This window comes from Buteo buteo, chromosome 9, assembly GCF_964188355.1.
Source record: "Buteo buteo chromosome 9, bButBut1.hap1.1, whole genome shotgun sequence".
In the NCBI taxonomy this organism is placed as follows: domain Eukaryota; kingdom Metazoa; phylum Chordata; class Aves; order Accipitriformes; family Accipitridae; genus Buteo; species Buteo buteo.
In genome coordinates, this window is record NC_134179.1 from 20,816,331 (window position 1) to 20,836,432 (window position 20,102).

At 43.3% G+C, this 20,102-nt stretch overlaps 2 protein-coding genes across 6 annotated transcripts in view; both read right to left on the reverse strand.

The window, feature by feature from the left end:
* The window catches only part of COMMD1 (copper metabolism domain containing 1), a 78,903-nt gene extending 66,971 nt beyond the window's left edge, over positions 1 to 11,932 (reverse strand). The window contains exon 1 of one of the 4 annotated variants that reach the window (XM_075035607.1): positions 11,703 to 11,932. In XM_075035607.1, coding sequence (XP_074891708.1) covers positions 11,703 to 11,897 — 195 coding nt within the window. In that variant the 5' untranslated portion in view covers positions 11,898 to 11,932. The remainder of the gene's footprint in view (positions 1 to 11,702) is intronic. The other 3 variants (XM_075035609.1, XM_075035608.1, XM_075035610.1) reach the window with 3 other exon arrangements.
* Positions 11,933 to 12,023: 91 nt separating this feature from the next.
* On the reverse strand, positions 12,024 to 18,789 carry CRLS1 (cardiolipin synthase 1). Of its 2 annotated transcripts, XM_075035603.1 has the most exons (7): positions 18,211 to 18,789; positions 17,719 to 17,856; positions 16,976 to 17,105; positions 16,403 to 16,488; positions 15,915 to 15,983; positions 15,489 to 15,580; positions 12,024 to 13,894 (listed from the first exon to the last, which is right to left on the reverse strand). In XM_075035603.1, exons 1-7 carry the CDS (start codon positions 18,607 to 18,609, stop codon positions 13,807 to 13,809), a joined length of 1,002 nt encoding a protein of 333 aa, XP_074891704.1. In that variant the 5' UTR covers positions 18,610 to 18,789; the 3' UTR covers positions 12,024 to 13,806. The 2 variants fall into 2 exon arrangements, with proteins under 2 accessions (XP_074891704.1, XP_074891705.1); XM_075035604.1 differs by lacking the exons at positions 12,024 to 13,894; positions 15,489 to 15,580 and adding an exon at positions 13,901 to 15,461.
* Between the last annotated feature and the right edge of the window lie 1,313 nt (positions 18,790 to 20,102).

The following is a 20,102-nucleotide window of genomic DNA, read 5'->3' on the forward strand; positions in this document are numbered from 1 at the left end:
TTATAAAGACTGCAAAGAAAGAAAAAAAACTACCCACCAAGCTGAGGTAAGAATCTTTTGGCAGAGATCCCAAAACATCTCAACCAGAAAAAAAATCTAACCTTATTTGGAAAAAACACAGAATTTCACTCAAACTATATTTGCGTTGCCACTTTTTATTGTTAGGGGAGAGGGACAGATATGAAAAACATGCTTTCAGAAATACATTAACATATGCAAAATGAGATAATTACAAAAAAATTAAAAAACAATGAGAAAAACACTTCGGTCTAAAAATTGTTTGGACAAGTTGGCTATTATTTCACATTTGCTCTGCACAGTATATTTTATGTCTTCTTTCAGTGAGATTGCCTTGTAATCTATTTTTACCTCTGTAGAATCACACACACAGAAGCATTGTTAAGAGGTAAATATAGAAGATGCCAAAGAATTAGAGGGATAAAAAAACGTATTCCAAGATCACTGTCACCTTTAGAAGTGAAACACGCAGTCCTCGAGGAGAGCAGATAAACAGAAACCAAACTCCACGGGGAGCTGTGAAGGAAGGAGTAGTCACAGGCTTGCTATACAACTATAAAACTACCAACTTTATAAGAGATTGAGTACTCTGAATTAGATCTTGGGCTATCAGCTATAAACAGGTGCTTGTGCACTGTAAGCAAAGTGAAAGGTAAATCCCACTTGCTTTGTTCAAACAGTGCAATTTTAAATCACTGGGTGGCTAAAAGAAGTGTAGGATGGTTTGGTTTCCTTGTATGATTTGTAAGATTTAGTTTCCTTGTATATGACTACTATATACAATGGAACACAATTATGGAAAACCTACTGTGCCTAAGCTTCAGGTGTTCAGAATACATAAAAAATGCCCCAAAAGAAGAAACCATTTTGGTTTTCCCAATAATGAACTCCTAATCCTTCACAATGGAGGCCATCCATGTTTCAGACAGTTCTGACTTACTCCATATATTAATAATTTTTTATTTTTTTAAGTTATTGTGTAAAACCATGTCATTATCATATTTATAATGATAAACACAAAATTAAAAATTAAGATATTTAGGCTCTGCCTTTAAAAAACATCACTCACTTCATCTTGTTCTAAAGCCAGTCATCCTCTAGGGACAAACTTGGAGGCCTCTCAGTAAGCTGCAGTGAATCCTTCCTGCCCAGGGAGACTTACAGGGAACGAGACCGGCCATTCAGATCGTGGCTCAAGTTGCCAGAGGTTTTTACCTGACAAATTCTGCCCCATGGGGCTCAATGACTAAAACATCAATGAACAAAAGACTTCATGTAACAATTGTAGCACCTGATATTTTGTGCCACTAATGCTTTTTTTTAAAATTTAAGTCTTGCAAAAACCAATGTCATCCAAATATGTCGAAGAGTTCAAGGCTCCATCATACCTGGTCACCAGACTGGAAGAAATCCAGAGAGGACAAGCTGCAAAATGGAATAATTCTAGCCACACAGCATTTTCACCACTATAAGTTTTTGGTATTGTCAGCTTTTTCTTTTTTTTTTTCTTTTTTTAAGAAGTTGTTGGATATACTGCATCCAGTTGCTACAAAAACTAATGTACGTCTGTACAGTACAGTACAAGACTGTAGCTGCTAAGCATTACTGGGAATGGAAAACTCCAGATATTCAGCTTGTAAAAAGGCTGACTTGTAAGTGTCATCCAAATTTGCTTTTCATAGGTGAGCCGTGAACTTCAGTGGCGCAAGTGAATGCCACAGCTCTGCATCTTTGGTAGTGTGTTGGTTATTCAATGCATTAACAGCTCCTTCCATTGCTCTCTTCTTGTTCTGAACTTTCTGTGAAATGAGGATGTATATGTTAGCAGAGGAGATTATGCTCACCCCAATGTAAAGGATCCATTGACTAGTTTTTTTTCCTAGTAAGATTAATCTTTACTTGCAGTGAAAAAAACCGTGTATTAAGAAAGAAGTGTATTATCTGCTCAGCTGTGTGGCAGCCTCACATGAGGTAAGCAAGGTTGGAAAAAGAATTTTTACTCCATTGCCAACATCAGTACTCTCCTGGAGCGAGCAAGCAAGCACTAATCTTCCTTCACACCAGTTGTAACAGACACAATTTTAAAAGTATCACATAATAAAGAACATAATTTCAGTGTACAGCCTTTCCTTTCCTTTTAATTCTTCTTTATGCATCAAATTGAAGAGACAACTTAAGTCCTCCCCTTTTCATAGGCCACATTTAAAGAGTAAAGACAACTCATACTAGTCCAGAAAATCACCAGTGCTGAGATGATGGCAGTAAACTTCATTACCCTCTTCAGCATTTACCCCCCACACTTTGGGGAATAGGGAATGGAGTATTAGTGACACTGAAATAAAAGCATGAAACTACACATAAAGCCTAAGGGAGTCTTTTTTCCCTTTTCAAATATACTCCATACAGCATGTGTTTGATGAATACTAATTAAGTATAGTAGAAGTGTTCAATTTGTAGCAATGCACTTCAAGGGCAAGATGCGACTCCATAGTCTTCAATCAGAGCAGACGCTCGTTATGGTCAAGAGAGACACTGCAGGCATCAGATTGGACTAATGAATTTCAGCATAATCAATATACTTGCCTTTCTGTGCATGTGTGTGCATACACACACAGACACAAAATACGCTAATCACACACACACACATATATACATGTAACTTATCCTAATCATACATGTGTGAGGGGTTTTTTTGAGAAATAAAGAGTGCATCCAAAACTTGCTGGTGTTATTAATGATGAAAATACTACTTACTGGCAGAAGTTCTACAAATGCAACAAACTGAACCATACATTTGGACACAAAAAAGGAAAGCAACAGGATACAAAGCATTGCAACCACCAGGGAATCCAACTTTCTCAGCAGCACGCTGTTCTGGAAGTCCATTAACAGACAATTAGCAGATTTTCAGTAGGACCTTTTAAAACTAAGAGGTAATGCAGAGTTGTCATAAACATGAAGAGCTGGCACTGACCTGCCTGCTCTAGACAGAACAGATAGGGCAGCCCCCACATCCGCAACTGGGACAAAGCAACTAGATCTCCACTTGCACAGATATAATCAACACTGTAATTGAGGAAAAACAGAGACACACTTGCTTCTCATTTGGGCAATACAGAGTTTACCACACCTATTATATATACATCAGTGATGCCTGTCTGCCAACTTCTTTTAATTTACTGCTTTTCTGTAGATAAGAACATAAAAAAAATAATATGACACAAAAGATCAAGTAAACCATTAAACATAAGGTTAAGCCATTTTCACTGAAGTGGCACAGTTATAGGATATCGGCACTTTACAATCTCAAATGAAATGAGTCCTGGATTGGCCTCGTTAGGTAATGACCTTTCACCTCCATCTCATGCTTGAGTTACAGAAAATGCTACTAATTAAATGAACAACATTATAACAGTGGGAGTCCTCCTGTTTCTGCCTGCCTTCAGGATTTGCACTTGTACTTGCACAGTACTAGGAAGACTATGAGGTTTGTAATGTGGAGGTGCGGATTCCTTGCTCACACCCCATATTATTTAAATGACAGCCCAATTCATATAGGTCTGCTCACAGTGCAGAATACCATCGCCTTCTACACATCTCTTCAGTAATTACAACAGCAACGAAAACAGTATTGCAAATATGAAAGGCTTTAACAACATAAACACCAAGTTTTGCAACTGGAGAAATCACAAAAAAAGGAGTATTAAAAAAATCCAGAATGATGCAGGTACATTGTTCTTTCTAGCTGACACACAGAAGCAATAAATTGCTGCTCTAGGCAGCAAAGCACTGATCTTACGCTCCTGTCAATGTTCTTCAACTATGTAACATCCTGCAGCCAACCTTCCTCTCCAGTTCATTCTTTTGAAGAATTTTCCCCCCTCTACTTTGTGTTATTCCTACAGCTGCCAGCCGCACCAGTCCTTATTTGAACTGACTGCATAAGCACATACCTAAAATCTAAAATAATTCACATTGGAAGAACTAATAATGCTTTGGGGCACTATCCATGAACATTTTCATCACCACAACACAGCAGGTGCTACTTCCAGTAAACATTCAATATTCTACCCTCCTAAGACAATGCTGAAATAGGGCAAAAAAAGAAGCAATAACTGTAGGTTCATATACTGAGAAAATGGGTGCTGCAACACCAGACACTGCAGAGGTGGCAGTTGAGCTATGTTCGGATTAGTGAGCTATATAATAGCGGTGTTTTGCTAAATTAAAAAAACAAAAAACTAGGACTGTTATTTAGTTGTTCCAGGCAAACATCGGGATAATAATTTTCTCATGTATGTCCAATTGTAACACTGTAGACATTCCCTCTCTCCCAAAATTCTGTGCAAAGTTATTGTTAGCATATTTTTGCCTAGCCCAACAACAAATGCCATTATTCATAATTAGCAGAGTCATTCACTGGAGTGAAAGGTATAGCACTACGAAGGACACTTTATTTGGGTAGAAAGCACCTCATATGGACACGGTACTTGTTGATACTACTTTACATGCAACTTGTTTCCTTTTAACCTGAATTGAGAAGAATGAGCATGCTTACTTATCTTTTTAGTTAGTAAATGGTTAGTAAAAGATGCAGGCACAATTGCAATTCTAAATGGCAGAAAGCAAGCAGTCTCTCTCCTGTTAACTCTTTCCCAAATGATTTTACCCATCTTCAGACTGAGGCTATTCTGCCTCTCAGCCCTGCAGAAGCTTGGACAACTGCAAAGCACTGAAGGGTTCACAACTCAGCCCGTGTACTCAAGGAATCACAAGGCATCTGGGGAGAGGGAAGAATGGCAACTCTCTTCCCTTATTAGAAAATGCAAGAAGTCATTTATTTCACACCAGCGGCTGTCAGCAGAAATCCTGCTGAAGAAGATGCAAAGGCCTTTATCCTCCACAACTGAGTGAACCCTACAACCGTTTTTCTGCTCTGACTTTTCACCTAAGGGCAGACCCCTTTTATGAAGATCAAATAGTCTTTTGCTTCTCAAGCAGGGGGAGTAATGCTTTGGGACGTCCTCTCTAGGTAACAGCAGCAACTTCATAGGCAAAGGACTGCAGTCCCTACCGGGGGAGTGACAGTCTTTAGGGACAGCACATGATAATGGCACTAAGCAGCCTCCAAAGCACCTGCAGTTTGCTTGTGCAGCTCCAGAGCATTTTACACACCAAGCAATTTTATCCACTAGTGGCACTGAGTTTTCCCCCACAAGCCTTTACATCAGATTTTGATCAAAAGGTTTCTTATTCAACAGATTTCCTCCGAAGGCACAAACAAAAGTAATAATTGGAAATAGCTGGGCATTTCACAATATAGAAATAGCTTCAAGACAGGACTTCCATACACCATGTGTGCCAGTGGCACAGCAGAGCCAAATAACAATGGTGCCATCAGCCTCTTGCCTGAAAAACAGTGAAATTAAACATCACAGTCATCAGAAAAATCTGGTAGAAGTATCAGCATGATTCCTAATGAAAACCACCGATGGAAAAGGGCTAGTGAATGTTGTAAAGGGTACACATAGAGTTTGGGTGCATCTTATATGTTGGATATCAAGCTCTTGTTTCTCACGTATTACTAACATAGACTATGATTAACATTTTACCAATGACATACCAGTATATTTATTACAGATGGTGACACCCTTAGTATTTGTGAAAATAAATACTTATAAAGCAAATATAATAAAATATTTAGGCTCCTCATGCCGAAATTTTTATTGTCATTTAGCCAAGGTACAGTTCATTCTGAAGCAGAAGAGCAAACCAGGACGCTTCCAACACAGCAGCAAATGATCCCGTTCAATAAATCCAGTAGCCTACCACCACCACAAGGAAAACAGTGGAATTACTTCCAGATGTAAAGTAACTATTACCAGTGGAACTAATACAGTAAATTACACTTACGTAAGGAGGAGACAAAATTTAGTATTTTAATCAGGATGAAGAAGTATTTGAAAACAAAAAAAGCTGGAAGTGATAATTTGCAAAAGCTCATCTCCCCCAGTTTCTCAATGTTTTGCATCCTGATGGGATAGAAGGCTGGGAAGTATGAAGGCAGAAGGTAAAAAACAATTGACAGAACAACACTGAAATGGTACAGTTCTCCAGGGCCAGCCTTCCTAGGACTTTGTTCTACCTTCCAGGATATTCCACACAAGAAATGAGACTTTAAACAAAAGTAAACTTAATAAAGTAACATAACTTTTCTACAAAATAAATTAGAAAGAGGTCAGATGATTCATGCACATTCAGTGGATCTATGGGCAGGAAAGGAAACAGCTCTAAGAAGTAATGACATCTTTCATAAATACAAAACCAGGACTACTCTATACACAACCAGACGAAAATAAACATTTAAATACTTATTGCTGCAGTAAATATGATACTTTTGTGGCCCTTATCTCCATACTTTTCACTGGTGCCATGCTTTGCACAGGTAGAATGGAGGAGGGTACAGGAAAGTCCTTTACCTTATTTGTACTCAGCTCTAATACAAGCAGGTGGTTGATTTATGGTACAGACCTATGATTACTACTTAGAAGACATGAAGTACTACAGCAATTAAGTCACAAGGGCAATGAATCTCTCTGCTTCTAACCAACAAGAAGATGGGTGTCAGAGAAATAAAATCCTCAAGAGACAGAAACGAGGCATTCCTCATCCCATCCAATTCAGGTGCTTACATTCCATATAAAGTCAACAGAAGACATCTAATATTTTCCATATTGGTCATACAAAGGACCTGGGCTTCTAAATGAGCTATTTGAAAATAAACAGTATGGCCACCTCCCGAAATAATGTATTTGGTGCAATTAGGTATTATCATCAATGGAGACATAAAAGTTACCTGTCTTCTTCTGAACTTCAGATGCAGATCACTGCACTCAAGGGAAATGGCTGCACAAGTACTCTGACTTTCTGTTGCTATTCTGCTGTTTTCTCCCCTTCCTCCAGCACCCAGAGGAGGAAGCAAAAAATAAAACCACAAAAAGATAACACAAGCATTGCCGTTAACATTTTAATCATGCAGATTTTTCACAATGAATTAAATATCAAGACTGGAAGAAATCTGCTCAGAAATTCATGTGACAATTGACAATGAAGGGACAACACAGATCTTCAAGTGGAGCTGGCTCCCTCAGGTGCTGGGGAGACACCAGCATCCGAGATGCATGTCCAAAGACTTAAGATGTTATAAGCACAGAGAAACACTTTTGAAGTTTTCTGTTATTAGTAAATACAATATAATGCAAAAAACCTCCCATATTTAAATTCAGTTACTAAAAGTGTTCCAGGCAACTCTCTGAAGCATGCAATTATGTGTTTGGCGGTTCTCAGCTGCTTGAAGATTTAGGTAAGCAACTTGTAGGGTCAAACTGACTTTCCCCTCCCCCTGCCACATAGTTCAAACAAAAAGAAACTGCTCACACCATATCATTGCATGATGGCTTCAGACGAGTCACTTTATGCAAGAGGCAGAGATCTGTAGGCTAGCTGTGAGAACTGAAAAGGAGGTATCACAAATAATAGCTAGGACAATGGGTTTTCCCACTAGGTAGATGGAGGAAGAGGAAAGTAAGTTTAAGCCTCCCTACTTCCAACGCACAACCTAATATCAACCTTTCCCCCCATATTGGGAAGTGTGAAAGAGATAGGGCCCTCAGAATGACCAGAAAGCCGAGGGATTTTTTCAAATGCTCTAGAACCGAGATCCTGAAAGTATCCACAGGACTTAGGTGTTACTTCCTTTAAGTCACCCACTAGAAATAAGCACCCCAAAATCCATGCATACTCAACATGAAGTTGTGTCTGTACAAAGTAGTTTGTGTATTGCTTAGCTCAAAACTTCAACTTTAAAGTGTGCTGAACTGCATAAACTTTGGTTATTTACCAGGAATTTTGTCCATAAGGAGATTAGATGAGTGGTGGCCATGAAGACCATGAGACACACGTGATAACACTGAGATGCTAATTTACATTGGAAGGCATGACTTCAAAGACCACAGCTGTTACCAGCTTTGGTTCTTAAAGCAGCACACGGGGAACGTGATATCCTCTCACTAAAATACTACCATTCTCCTAAGCTATATGCCTACATTACAACAATGGGTAAATATCCAATAATTTTAATCATCTGTGTTTTCTGGGGCCTGAATTAACATTATGTCCAGAATATGACATCCCAGCATCGCTTGAGTAACAGCTGTATTTGAGAGGGAAAGAAAAAAAAAAAAAAACCCACAGACAAAACCAGAGTCTTAACTCCTGCAAGAACCAATCTTTATGATTCAGCTTTCATTCCATTTCAGGGCATCATATGAAATGTGATCATTAAAGAAACAATGGACCCTTCATAAAAGCAGAAAATGAGTGCCAGCATGCTCATCAAATTCCAAATCTGTCAACTACATTTGGCTACCTAAGTTTCTCTAGCCATTTCCCCTGATGTGGCGCTGTCTTTTCTTCTGGCCTCAGACACATCATGTTGGCTGAGCAGCTGCCACAATTCAGTGATGGCGAAAGAGCTACCCATTTCTGCAAACAGAAAAACAAAGCCTATATAAAGTTTGGAGATTAGTCATATGAAGTTATCATTTATCTGAAGTTACTGTACTGCAGTACTGCATTGAAATAACTAGAAAAATACTACTTGTGTTTCTTGTAAGGTAAGTCAAAAGCACCTCAGAAAATAGCACCAAGAAAAACAGGTGGGGGGGGAAGAAAAGGATATAACCATCGGGTCTGAAAAATTACTATCAGAACAGGGGAGAATGGATACCACAGTAAAATCTGGCTTAGGCAGATTTAGAGAGGAAGCTAATTTTTAAAATAAACCTGAAAAGCAAATCAAGAACTGAACAGGAATCTACAGCAAAGAGTTCAAATATCAGCCAGAATACACAGGGAGGGGGAAGAATATAGGGAGTATTAGTTTCTTTTTCTAAAAGAATGTGATACCGCAGAAAGCCATCTTTTTTTTCAGTGATACTGTCAGGTAGAACTCAAAACTTCCTGCTTTCAGCCATGGATTCGGACTCTGATCCTCACTGGGCTTTGATTCTTGAGCTCTGGTAATGCAGGTCACCATCACCTCACAAGACAGAGCAGAGAACAGGCAGTGTGTCCAATTCTGAGAAACTCTAGTTCACTGCTCAGTATATCAACAGCCATTGATTTCAGCTTACTTCAATATGCCAGCAAAACAGCTTGCTACTGAAGAAAGAGCACATCTTGCTTCCCGCTTCCCGCTCCCCTTCACCCCCGGCTATGTAGTCCCAACCGTCTTCTTTAATCATCTCTGATGCTCATCAAGTCTTTGTCATGAGACAATTTAAACTCAGGAACTTTGCAGTAATTCTCTTTTTCTTCCTCCCTTTGAGTTATTCAGTAATCCGACAGAAAACTCTTAGTTCACAGAGCGCTCCAGAAAGCACTGTAGCTGTCAAAAGGTAAGAAGTGGCAGTGGATGGGGTGAAAGGGGCAAGACCCCCCATTTTGGCAATAACATACGTCCCAACTGGCATACTGCATCTTGCAGAACATGTGGCAGATCTGACTGCTCTGCCCACCAAGGTGGCTGTCTTCAGGCATGAGCAACAACAAAGAAATATCTAACTGAAGCGGTACGTTTCACACATGCAGTTCCTTACCTGACTCACAAAGAGGGAGGCTACTGCTAACAGCGCTGTGGGCACAGCATAATTATGAGAGACTAAGCTGTGTTCTCTGCTGAATCTGGTGACACTGCACTTAATGATTTGGTCATTTAAAGCAGCAGTTAACCGTTCATCTGCTGGGCTAATGTGCATGTTTGCACTAACATACAGACTCCTGATACTGAAGCAGCAATAGAGAGGAAAAAAAGAGAGAGAGAGGACATTTGACAGTAATTTTTCTTTTAAAAAGCACATGTACACTTAGTTTTGACCTTGTAACAAATAAGGACACGGATAAAAGCAATCAATTATCAATTAATATGTATAATATGATTGAAACAAGCAGGGAATTGATGAAGTCCTGTGTACAGCCCCCATCGCTTAATATTTAAAATAGGGAAGCAATAACTAAACATGATTTAGGGTTTAGAAATAAACTGTTAGACGATGGAGCTTTGTAGATAGGTAGAATGCTTATGTCAGAGAAGGTAACGGATTGTGGTCTTGTCAATAAACCTTGAAGAACCGCTTGGAACTACCAAGGTTAGGGAAGAAGTAGGTAAAAGGTAATTCCTACAGGCGGAAATGGCAACCACCGACTCACTGACAACCTACTCAAAAGACAACAATGACGGAAGAAGATAGAGTCTGTGCGCTAATTTACATGAGAGGCAAAGAAGAAAGAACCATGCATTTAGGGAAATAATAATGAATATATATCACTTAAATATACAAATGTGGGAATTGTTGAGACAAAGGTGTGCTGTCTGGAGACAGGCACCCATTCATGCACATCAATGAGATTAATTTGAAAATACCTCAACTCTGTGCGTTATTGGCTTGCACACCAGGTAAATGAACCCCGTTTGAGGGACAACACAAGCAAAGTCAATTCCTTTTAAAATTTCTGACTTTTTTTTCATCTTATGGACTAACAGAAGGTAATCCAGAGCATTCTTTAGAGAACAGTAATTTAAAAGATGCTGTTTTCAAAAACAGATTGATGATCTTCAGCAATACAAATAGCATGCAGTAAAAATAACGTGTGGCGACAGGGAAAGCACAGCAAGCAAACGTGTTGCAGCTTTACTTGTATGTAAAAAAAAAAGGACACTTTAGAAAGGGAAAAAGACAACATAAAAAGCTCACTGCTAAATACGGGGGTTTGGGCGTGAAAAATTATCCAGCCAAGGCTACGCGACTGCATTCAGTTAATTTTTCTCCGTACAGGAGCGCCCCAAACCACCGCCGACCAAGTCCATGAATCCTGCCCAGCAGCCGGGGACCTCACCAGCAGGCGGCAGCGGACACCCGCGCCCGTCGGGCCGGGAGGCCGCCCGCGCTCCGCTCTCTCCCAGGAGAGCAAAAAACAGCCGTTCCGGAGGAAAAACACTTCCTCTTCTCTCACACATAAAGCGAACTCTGCTTGCTATTTAAAACAGCCTGCTCCCCGAGTGGCGATGCTTTTCCCAAAACACAGCTGTATTTTGGACAGCAGCTCTCCTCGGGAGCTTCTCCAGGAGTGGTACTTCGTCCCACGAGCCTACGAACCGAGGGTCGCCTTCCGCCCCTCACAGCGCACCGGCCCGAGGGGCCCCCGCTGCCGAGGAGACGCGAAGGGAGCGACCGACCGCCGGCCGGCTGCTCGCCATGTGATGGGCGGGAAGGGACGCGGACAAAGCCTACGCCGGGCCGGGCTGCCCTTCCCTCTCTCCCTCCCGGCCGTGGCAGGGCCGGGCTGCCCTCGGGGCCTTGTCCCGGCGCCAGGCCTGTACCAGAAGCGCCCGGTACAGCCTCAGCCCCGCGCCGAAGGCGGCCGGTTTCACACACACCCCGCACCGGCCCCTCCCGCGGCAGCACCCGCGGCTCGCCCCCCGCGGCTCATCCTGGTGCGGAGGGGGCGGCCAGACACCCAGAGGCGGGGAAGCCGATGAAATGGCTTCCCCCAGGGCAGGCCCCCCCCCCCCCCCCCCCCCCCTCCCGCCAGACCGGGGCCCCTTCCCCCTCCGCAGCCGTTACCTGGAGGAGGCCGCCCATTTTGGCGCGCAGGGCGCGGAACTCCTCCGGCGCCGCCTCGGGGTAGAGCTGCCCGCGCAGCAGCTCCTCCGTGATGTCCGCGTTGCCGTAGTAGGCGACCTGGGCGATGCCGCTGAGGAGCGCGCTCAGCGGCTTGGAGCCCTCGGGCGGCGGCGGCGGCTGCTCGGGCGCCGCCATCGCGGAGAGGGCGGGGCCGCCGGCAGCCCCACCCAGCTCGCGGCTACGAGTACGGCGGCCGCGCGGAGACAGTCCGCGCCGCGCCCGCCCCCACCGTCTGCGCCCACGCGTGTACAACCCAGTTTTCTCACGGGGGTGAGGCGGACCGCGCTCTTAGCAAGCTAATCGCTACTATCACCCACCCAACACATAAGCGGAAGAAGCCGTGGCTCTACCATCCAGGCGAATTTTATGTTACACAGACATCCGAGGGGGTACCCCCCACCACGAGTGTGCATTTAACTTCTCCCCCCCCCAGGGGCACGGCCAGGCGTAACGACAGGCATCCCCGCTGAGCAGCACTCCTCCCACCCCTGCAATGTTTCAAAGGTATCTGCGATTAAAAAAGGGGAAAAAAAAAAGGGAGGGGGGAACCCAAACACACACAAACTTCCCCACCAACCAAACCCGAACAGCAATGACCTTACCGGGTACAATAAATTCCTGCTTTCTAAACTGTTTCTTCAAGAAAAAGTACTCCATTTCACTAAACACTCCAATATCTCAAGGCAACTTCCCCAGGCTTTGCTCTCCATCCCTTCGCTGCAAGATGCAGGGCAGACCACAAAACACAGGAACAGTTAAGAAAAAGGTACTAATAAAAAAATCAAGTATTTTCTCTGTCCACCATTCTACACAAGTTTAAATACAAAAAAAATATTAAAATGCTTCGTATATACAAGCATGCGCAGTCACAAAAGAGACCATGTGCTCTCACAAGAGATGTCTACAAAAAATCTTCTTCTGCTAATAACACAACGGTATCATTTACCACTCAATTTCAATTATTTAAGCCCTTCATAGTTGCACTCTTTTTTATGACATATAAGAAATACCACGTTGCTCGATAAAATATAAAACCTAAGTTTATAATCAACATGATCTGTTCTGCCTAGTTCTTTATTCTGCATCTTTTTGTAAGTGGAGAACAGGCAAAGAACACGTGCAAGCTGTCCTTGCCTGAGCGGGATCACAGCGCACACCTCTTGAAGCTAGAGGTACAGGTAGAATTGACAGTACGTGCATCTGAAGGCTTCTTCCACTCTCTCCATCCATTTGGACATTTAAAATGCCCTTTTTCTCCCACGGTATTTAGATTACATGGCATCTTTAGAAGCTTTAAAGAACCTGGACATACAAGAGTTCCCTTCAATCACTAGAAATGAATATACAGTATAAGAAACGTAACTCCATTTGGGTACAGACTCCTCACTGCACAGCTGACCCTTCCAAGACTCAAAACTCTTCTCTGAGGAATACAGTTCACCACTGCTCCCATGTAAAAAGAAAAGGGAGCAGGGTAGCAACTCTTCATGGCTTATCTGTATCACCACAGATTATGAAGTAAAAATTCCATCACTCAAGTTTAAATTTCTGAAGGTACTGTTCCTCGATGACATGCTTTCTTCTGCTGCAAGCTGATTTAAGTCCTAATGAGCAATGCTGGTCTACTGACTTAGGTTGAAGTAAAAAGACAAACTTGTTCTTATAATTGCTTTTTCTTCTCAGATCTCAGCCTACTCGCTGCCTTGCATGAAGGTGACAAAAAAGCCAGTGAAGAGTGCATATTTTGACTTCAAAAAAAGTATAAAATTATTCAGAATGCACGTGGCAGCAACCAGTAACCTGTGTCTTTAAGAATATTATTTATTTGTTTTTGTAAACAACCTTATTTTTAAACAAATTAAAAATAAACTGAAAAGTCTCTCTCTCTATATATATACACAGTACATGTTCAAACTTCACTTCATTGCAATCCCATGGTTTAAGCAGAAATCAAGATTTCTTGATCCAAAATGCAGTTGCAATACAACCATCTTCGGCAGTAAAGCACACCACACTGCCAAGACCCGGTCCTTCCAGGAATACTTCATTTGTTATTTATCACCTGAACCGTTTTTCGGCCATAGTGGTAATAGCTGTACGCAGATGTCACCGTTGTGAAAGCTGTGATGCACCTTTGGGGAAAATAGTTCCTGTAAGTAATTTGAGTCTAAGTACAATAATAAAAAGTGTTATTTGTAAGAGTCTTCCCTATTTTTCATGACACAGTCAAGGACTATGTCCTACAGAAATGCAGTTTACAATTTATATGCTGAAATTCAGTGCCAAGTGGAGGATTAGATAAACAAAAGAACTGCCATCCAGCGCTAAGTAGCATGTTTCAGTGTAATTGCATACTAGGCCAAATTTTTACCATATTAGCACTTGGTTTAGAGAAGGGAAGACAAAAGATCTGTTTCAGTATTTGTACCCTATATCATTTTTACCAGCTTGAGAACTGACTGATGGGAGAAAGTATCCCTTGGTAGTATGACCGGGGAGGACTCAAATCATACAAGACTTGAACTTATCGTTTTACCAAGTTCCAAAGCTAAAGCCCAAGTTTCAGCTTCGGCCCTTTTTGTTCCCTTCCCAGAAGCTGGGTAACCACCATATATATATTTCTAAATTAGCGGTATTCCTCTGCGTCAAAGGCTGACACCATTCAGATGTGAGTCACCGGTACAGCTCTGCCCCTCCCTGGACACACTGCCAGACTCATCCAGGTCATTTTTAAGAGTGTTCAGAGAGGACCCTGGTAAGTTACACCCAGCATTTCTCACAACAGGGTAACCCTCTCAGAGTCCCAGATAAGCAGCAAGGTAAGCATCTCTAACAGATGTAATTCTAGATTTGTCTTTCCAACAGGATGAAAAAACATACTGACTGTTAAGATCAAGGTTCCTAGTTCCTTAAAAGCTTTGGGGTTTGGGTTTTTTTTGTTTGGTTGGGTTTTTTTCCTAAAAGACAAATAACAGTCATTTTTCCACTCCTTTAAACTAAGTTACTTAGTAACTCTATCTGCTGTTCAGCCTCTGTTCTGAACTCTTACCTAACTGCTCAGGAGAAATAACTGCACTTATAACACCTGCTACATTTCAGATTCAGATACAGTTCAGATCTCCAATGACAGCAGTGAAAGCAACAGCCATTATTTAAGGCGGTATGCTCCTGTATGCCCGTTTTCATTCAATCCCTCCCCTTCCTTCCTATAGTCTAGCAGGAATCACCGATTTCTTCAGGTGCTTTTCAAAGAGGCTTAGAAAAACTAGATTTCAAGATAGCAGGTACCGTATAAAGCAAATATAAGAAAACACTTCCTGTCTATTTTTAGACCCTGATATCAAGGTTGCTTTTTCAAGGACACTTACAGCATGAACAAATAAAAGAATCCATGCAGCCTTTCCACCCATGCCCTTCTTTTTTATTAATCTGAATTTACACTTTTCCTGTGTACACTGTGTCTATTCCGAAGACTTTTTTCCTAGCTATTATTCCTGGATCTTAACTAGTTTTATTTGACTACTTTTTGCTTCTATAGTAAATTAAGTACCAATGAATATATAGCGCTTGCATCAGTTAAGAATAAACGTGTAAAAATTCAGGCAGATGGGTCTATTACATCACCTGGGCACAGGTTTTTTGTTCCACACAATTAGATTAATCTCAATTACCAGTTTCTTTAGGAGTACATTAAATTATCTGAAAAAAAGTGAAGAGGTAAGTTACCATAATGTCTGCAGATATATGCTGTCCACATAATTGAAAACAGGAGCTGCTAAAGAAGCTGCCACCAAAATTAGCTGAACTGCTGTATTCATCTGATAAAAGCAAAACAGGAAATGTGACCAAAATGAAGACGTGTACTATGCAAGGAATACCAGTATACACTTTTATTACTGGTTTAAGTCTTAGTCTGTATACAGAAAATTTATTTAGAAACCTCTTTTAATGAAGCATCTTACACACTCGAAATTAGCATGTGCTCTGACAGTATAGTTGAAAATCTTTCAGAATTTAAGTTGCCTCCAAATTAGCTGGCACTATTTTGAAACTGCACTCAGCAGTAGTAGTAAACAGCCCCCTCCCTCCAGACTACAACACACCACCCCAAGTACCGAGGGGTTATCTTTTGTAACGAGTTACTACTCTTACCTTGCTAACGAATGTTGGTTTTAATTGGGCAGTAGCATAACAGGGGTTAAAATACCTACTGAGTGTTCTCTGTGAGGGGGAGAAAAGAGGGGAAAAAAAAAAAAAAGCAATTCAGTATATTCAATTTGATATACCTCTTCACGTGATACAGAAAAGTCAATTGTAGCACTAAAGAATCATACTGCTACCACTCTTATATGATTTATTACACATCGTACACAGGAAAAAAAGTTATCAGTACTTTGACTCAATTTTATGAAACACTGTTCTGCTTACATATCTATCTGGCAAAAGAACAAGCACAGCATTACTTCTTAGGCTATCCACCCAAGTTTTGAGCAATCCTCAAGTCTCAAGATGAAAATCTCCTGGTTACAACTTTGTTAAAAGGCTTATTCATTTTTTTTATACTTGTAAAAATACAGAAGATTTAATAAAAATAAAATGGTTACACGTTCAAACAATTTTGTTTAATGCTATACACTTACCGGTGGAGAAAGAGTTTTGTATCTCACATAAAAAACAGCAGCAATGAGCGCTACATCCCTCAGAATAATCATGGAAGTAAGTGAAACTGAAAAACCAAGCCAACAGGATCTAGTGAAAAATCACGCCCATCATTAAAAACCAAACCAAACCGAATGAACACAAAATATAAAGCAAGAAGAAATAACCACTTTCAAATACTTCTGAACAAGGTTTTATGCATGACTGAAGATTTTTAACACAACTTCTGAAAGGGTTTAATCTGAAGTCTTAAAACAATCCAGTCTATGAGAAAATCTTTGATATAGCTACTAACTATTATTGCTTTAAAGAAGCTACATTTGAAAATGGCAGTATATGACAGTTGTTTTTGTACATGGCAGCACATGCTTTCTGTGAGGTCTATTGGGGGGCTGTTTTTTTAAGTATTTAATAGCAGCACATAGCAAAGTGCAACTGACAAAGCAAGAGTTCCAAGAGATACCCAAGTTTTCCTTCCAGAAACACAGAAATATCAGTGTACAGAAAATTAGCTGCTTTACCTTATATAGTACGTGGAATTGACATTTTCTCACCTGGGATAAGATTTGCACAAGTTAGGCTTACATAGAGCACACTGATGAGAATTTTATCAGCCAGAGGATCAAGAGCACTTCCCAAAGCTGATTTCTGATTAGCCCAGTTTCGTGCAATAAATCCATCCAGCTAGGAAAAACAAAGTTCAATGTTTCTCTGTTAGAAAACTTAGAATAAAAATAGTCTATATATGCTACTGTTACAGAGATATTTCATGAATGACATCATATAATACAGCTAGTTTAACTAAGATGAAATATGATACATGTTAGCTAATATTTTTATCATGGTTTTTTTCACACTGCATTCTAGGTTCTGGAAGCCTCTGAACATACTCAATTCTCATTATTTGGAAAAAAAAAAAAAAGAGAGAGAGAAGAGGTATCTGATGTTCTGAAATTCACGCCGCTATTGTCATGATGGGTGCAGCAGGTACACCTGCACATGTCAACAGACCACTAGATGCATAAGCAGTGACTGGACAATGCCCACCCATGGCTGGTCAGGCAACCCCGAAATCCCCCGTTGCTCCACCAGCACCAAGTCCCCTTCAGGCACCTGCGAGCTCCCTTCACAATGTCGCAAAGGATGCATTTAGTGTTACTAGAAAACGACAGCTATCAAAACGGATCTGTTTTATTCATTTGCATTCTATATTGGGAGTCTAAATTTCAATGCACATCAGTGGGATCACCCTAACCCACGCTATCCCCAAAGCATTTCCAAACTGACGCAGACATACCAAATCCGTTACGCCAGCCAAAACAAAGACACCTAGTGCAACACGGAAGTTTTCTTCAACGATCAAATACCCTAAAACTGGCGCCAAACCCATTCTTGCCATCGAGAGTATATTTGGGATCGTCCAGGGGTTTTCATACTGTAAAGCAAGAAAGCAAAGACTTCAGGCCGGGAAGGCAAACCCTACCTTGGCGCCCGACAGAACTAAGCAAGACAAACAGGCGCTTGAAGCCGAACCGGCCAGAAAGCCTTCCAAGTTCCTGGAAGCGACCTGCCCTTTGCGCAGGACGCAGGGACGCGGCCTCGAACTACTACTAAACATTAACTCAGCCCTCAAAAGGAGGTTACGCCGCCCGCCACCGAGGGACCCCAAGAGCCCCCGTTCGGCCGCAAATTCGGGCGCGACACCCGGGGCCCGCAAGCAGCGGGACCTTCGCCGCCCCACGGGGTAACAAGCGCTCCCCCCCCCCCCCCCCCCGCGCCGGTCACGTACCAGCTCGGCGTAGCGCCCCGCCACACGCCGCTCCCGGGGGGGCTCCGGCGGCCCGGCCCCGCCGCTCCCCGCCCGCCGCTGCCCGCTCCCGCCGCTGAGGAGGCGCCAGGCGGCGGCGGGCGCGCGCAGCAACCGCTGGGGCTCGCGCAGCAGCCGCTGGTGCTGCCGCAGGGCGGGCGCCGCGCGCGGCCCCGCCGGAGCCCCCGCGGCCGCCGCCAGGCAGAAGACGCCGCTGTTGCCATGGCGGCGGCCGCCCGCCCCGCCGCCGCCGCGCCCCTCCGCCGTCGCCACCGCCCCGGGTCGGCCGGCCAGAAGCCTTGCGCCGCCGCCCGGCCGCCTCCGCCCCGCGCCGCGGAGGAGCCCCCAGAAACCCCTGCCCAGCCAAGCGGCGGCCAGCATGGTGTGGGGTGGCGCCTGCCCGCGGCCCCTACGCGCGCTGCGGCCCTGCCCGCGGGAGCGAGCGGCCTCCCGCCGCCGCCGCCGCCATCCGCCGCCCCGACAGACCGGCGGGGGGGAGGGAGGGGGGCGCGGGGACACGCTATGAGCCGCAGGCAGTGCGTGTGCGGCGAGGGGCGGGGGGGGGACGCGCGACTTTTTGCGGCGCTTTACGGCAGCCCCCTCGCCGCCGGGCCGCGCGCTTTACGGCAGGCTGCCACCCCCGGCGGCCGAATTAAAAAATAAATCCCAGCTGTGAGGAGAAATAAGGGGAAACCCGCTTTTACGCTGTTTTCCGGCCTACCCGCCTGCCGGCCGAGGCTCTTCCCCGGGGGCCGCGGGCGGCGGCGCCTGTGGCGGCATGGTAGGGCGGCTCCGTGGGGCCGCGCGTTTTTGCTCCAGCTGTTCTCTTGCAAGCCCTTAACGGAGGAAGGTGAAGGTTTGCTTTAGCGTAAGAGACTCTTGAGAGGACTTAAGAAGTCTCTTGTTCTGGGTACTTGTTCTTCGCCCTTCCTCCCTCGCCCACGTTTACTTTAGCTTAAGGAGAAAGAATTTACTTTTCTGGGTGCAATCACTTGTTTGCGTCTGAGGCTTGTTCCTGCCCACCTTCCCTAACGCCCAGAGACGCCGGTATGTTTCAGGTTGCTGGCATCAGTTTATCATCCAGCTAAGGTTTGAGCCCCAGGTGTTCAATCGGCTTTAATTACACACAATAGTTAATAACTAGCAAAACAAAGGGAGGCTCTTCAAACAAAAAATAAAAGCAACCAAAAAACCCAAACCAACCAACCAAAAGACAAACAAAAACCCCAAAGGAAAGCAAAAAACCCCAACCAGTCAAATGTAGGATATTTAACTCTACATCTTCCACAGCTGTTTGAAAGAATCAAGAAAGAGTAGCTAAAATGTGTATGACTTAATTTATTAATTCCTCCACTGCATCAATTAGATTTTTTTTTTATCATTATTTTTTAAATGTGGGGAGGGCAAGGGCAGGACTAGGAAGAACATGACCTGGATGCCAGGGCAGCGTGCACCATTAACAAGGGCACAGGTGACACAAAAGAGTGGCAGATACACCGGGGCTGGGGCGGGAGGGAGGGGGTCCTACTGCTGTCCAGAGGGACCTCAACAGGCAGAGAATTGGTTTGACAGGAACCTGGTAAAGTTCAGCACCACACCTGGACATGGTGACATTGAGCAGGGAGGGCAGAAATTCCAGTTCTGTCCTCTACCTGTTATGCCCTGGTTGTATTGTGCAAGTCTGACAAGATTTCTTCTAAGTAGAAAACAAACAAAAAAAAAACCCAGCCAAACCAAAACCACCTCAAACTCTGCAGTAAGCTGCTAGCAAAGGTTAAGAAATCAACATCTAACACCTGCTTTCCATTAGCTGTGACAGAGTAGGTTGCCTCCTCATGTAGGATTAACTCCCAGTTTGCAGGAAGGTGCATCTC

Bases quoted from the DNA above. Each gene is read 5' to 3' on its own strand.
- CRLS1 (XM_075035603.1), bottom strand. From the start codon at position 18,609: ATGCTGGCCGCCGCTTGGCTGGGCAGGGGTTTCTGGGGGCTCCTCCGC. The intron at 17,857-18,210 runs GTACGTGACCGG...CTTGCTTTACAG, and splicing joins CGGGGCGCTACGCCGAGCTG to TATGAAAACCCCTGGACGAT. The intron at 13,895-15,488 runs GTAACTTACCTC...TTTTCCCCAAAG, and splicing joins ATATATCTGCAGACATTATG to GTGCATCACAGCTTTCACAA.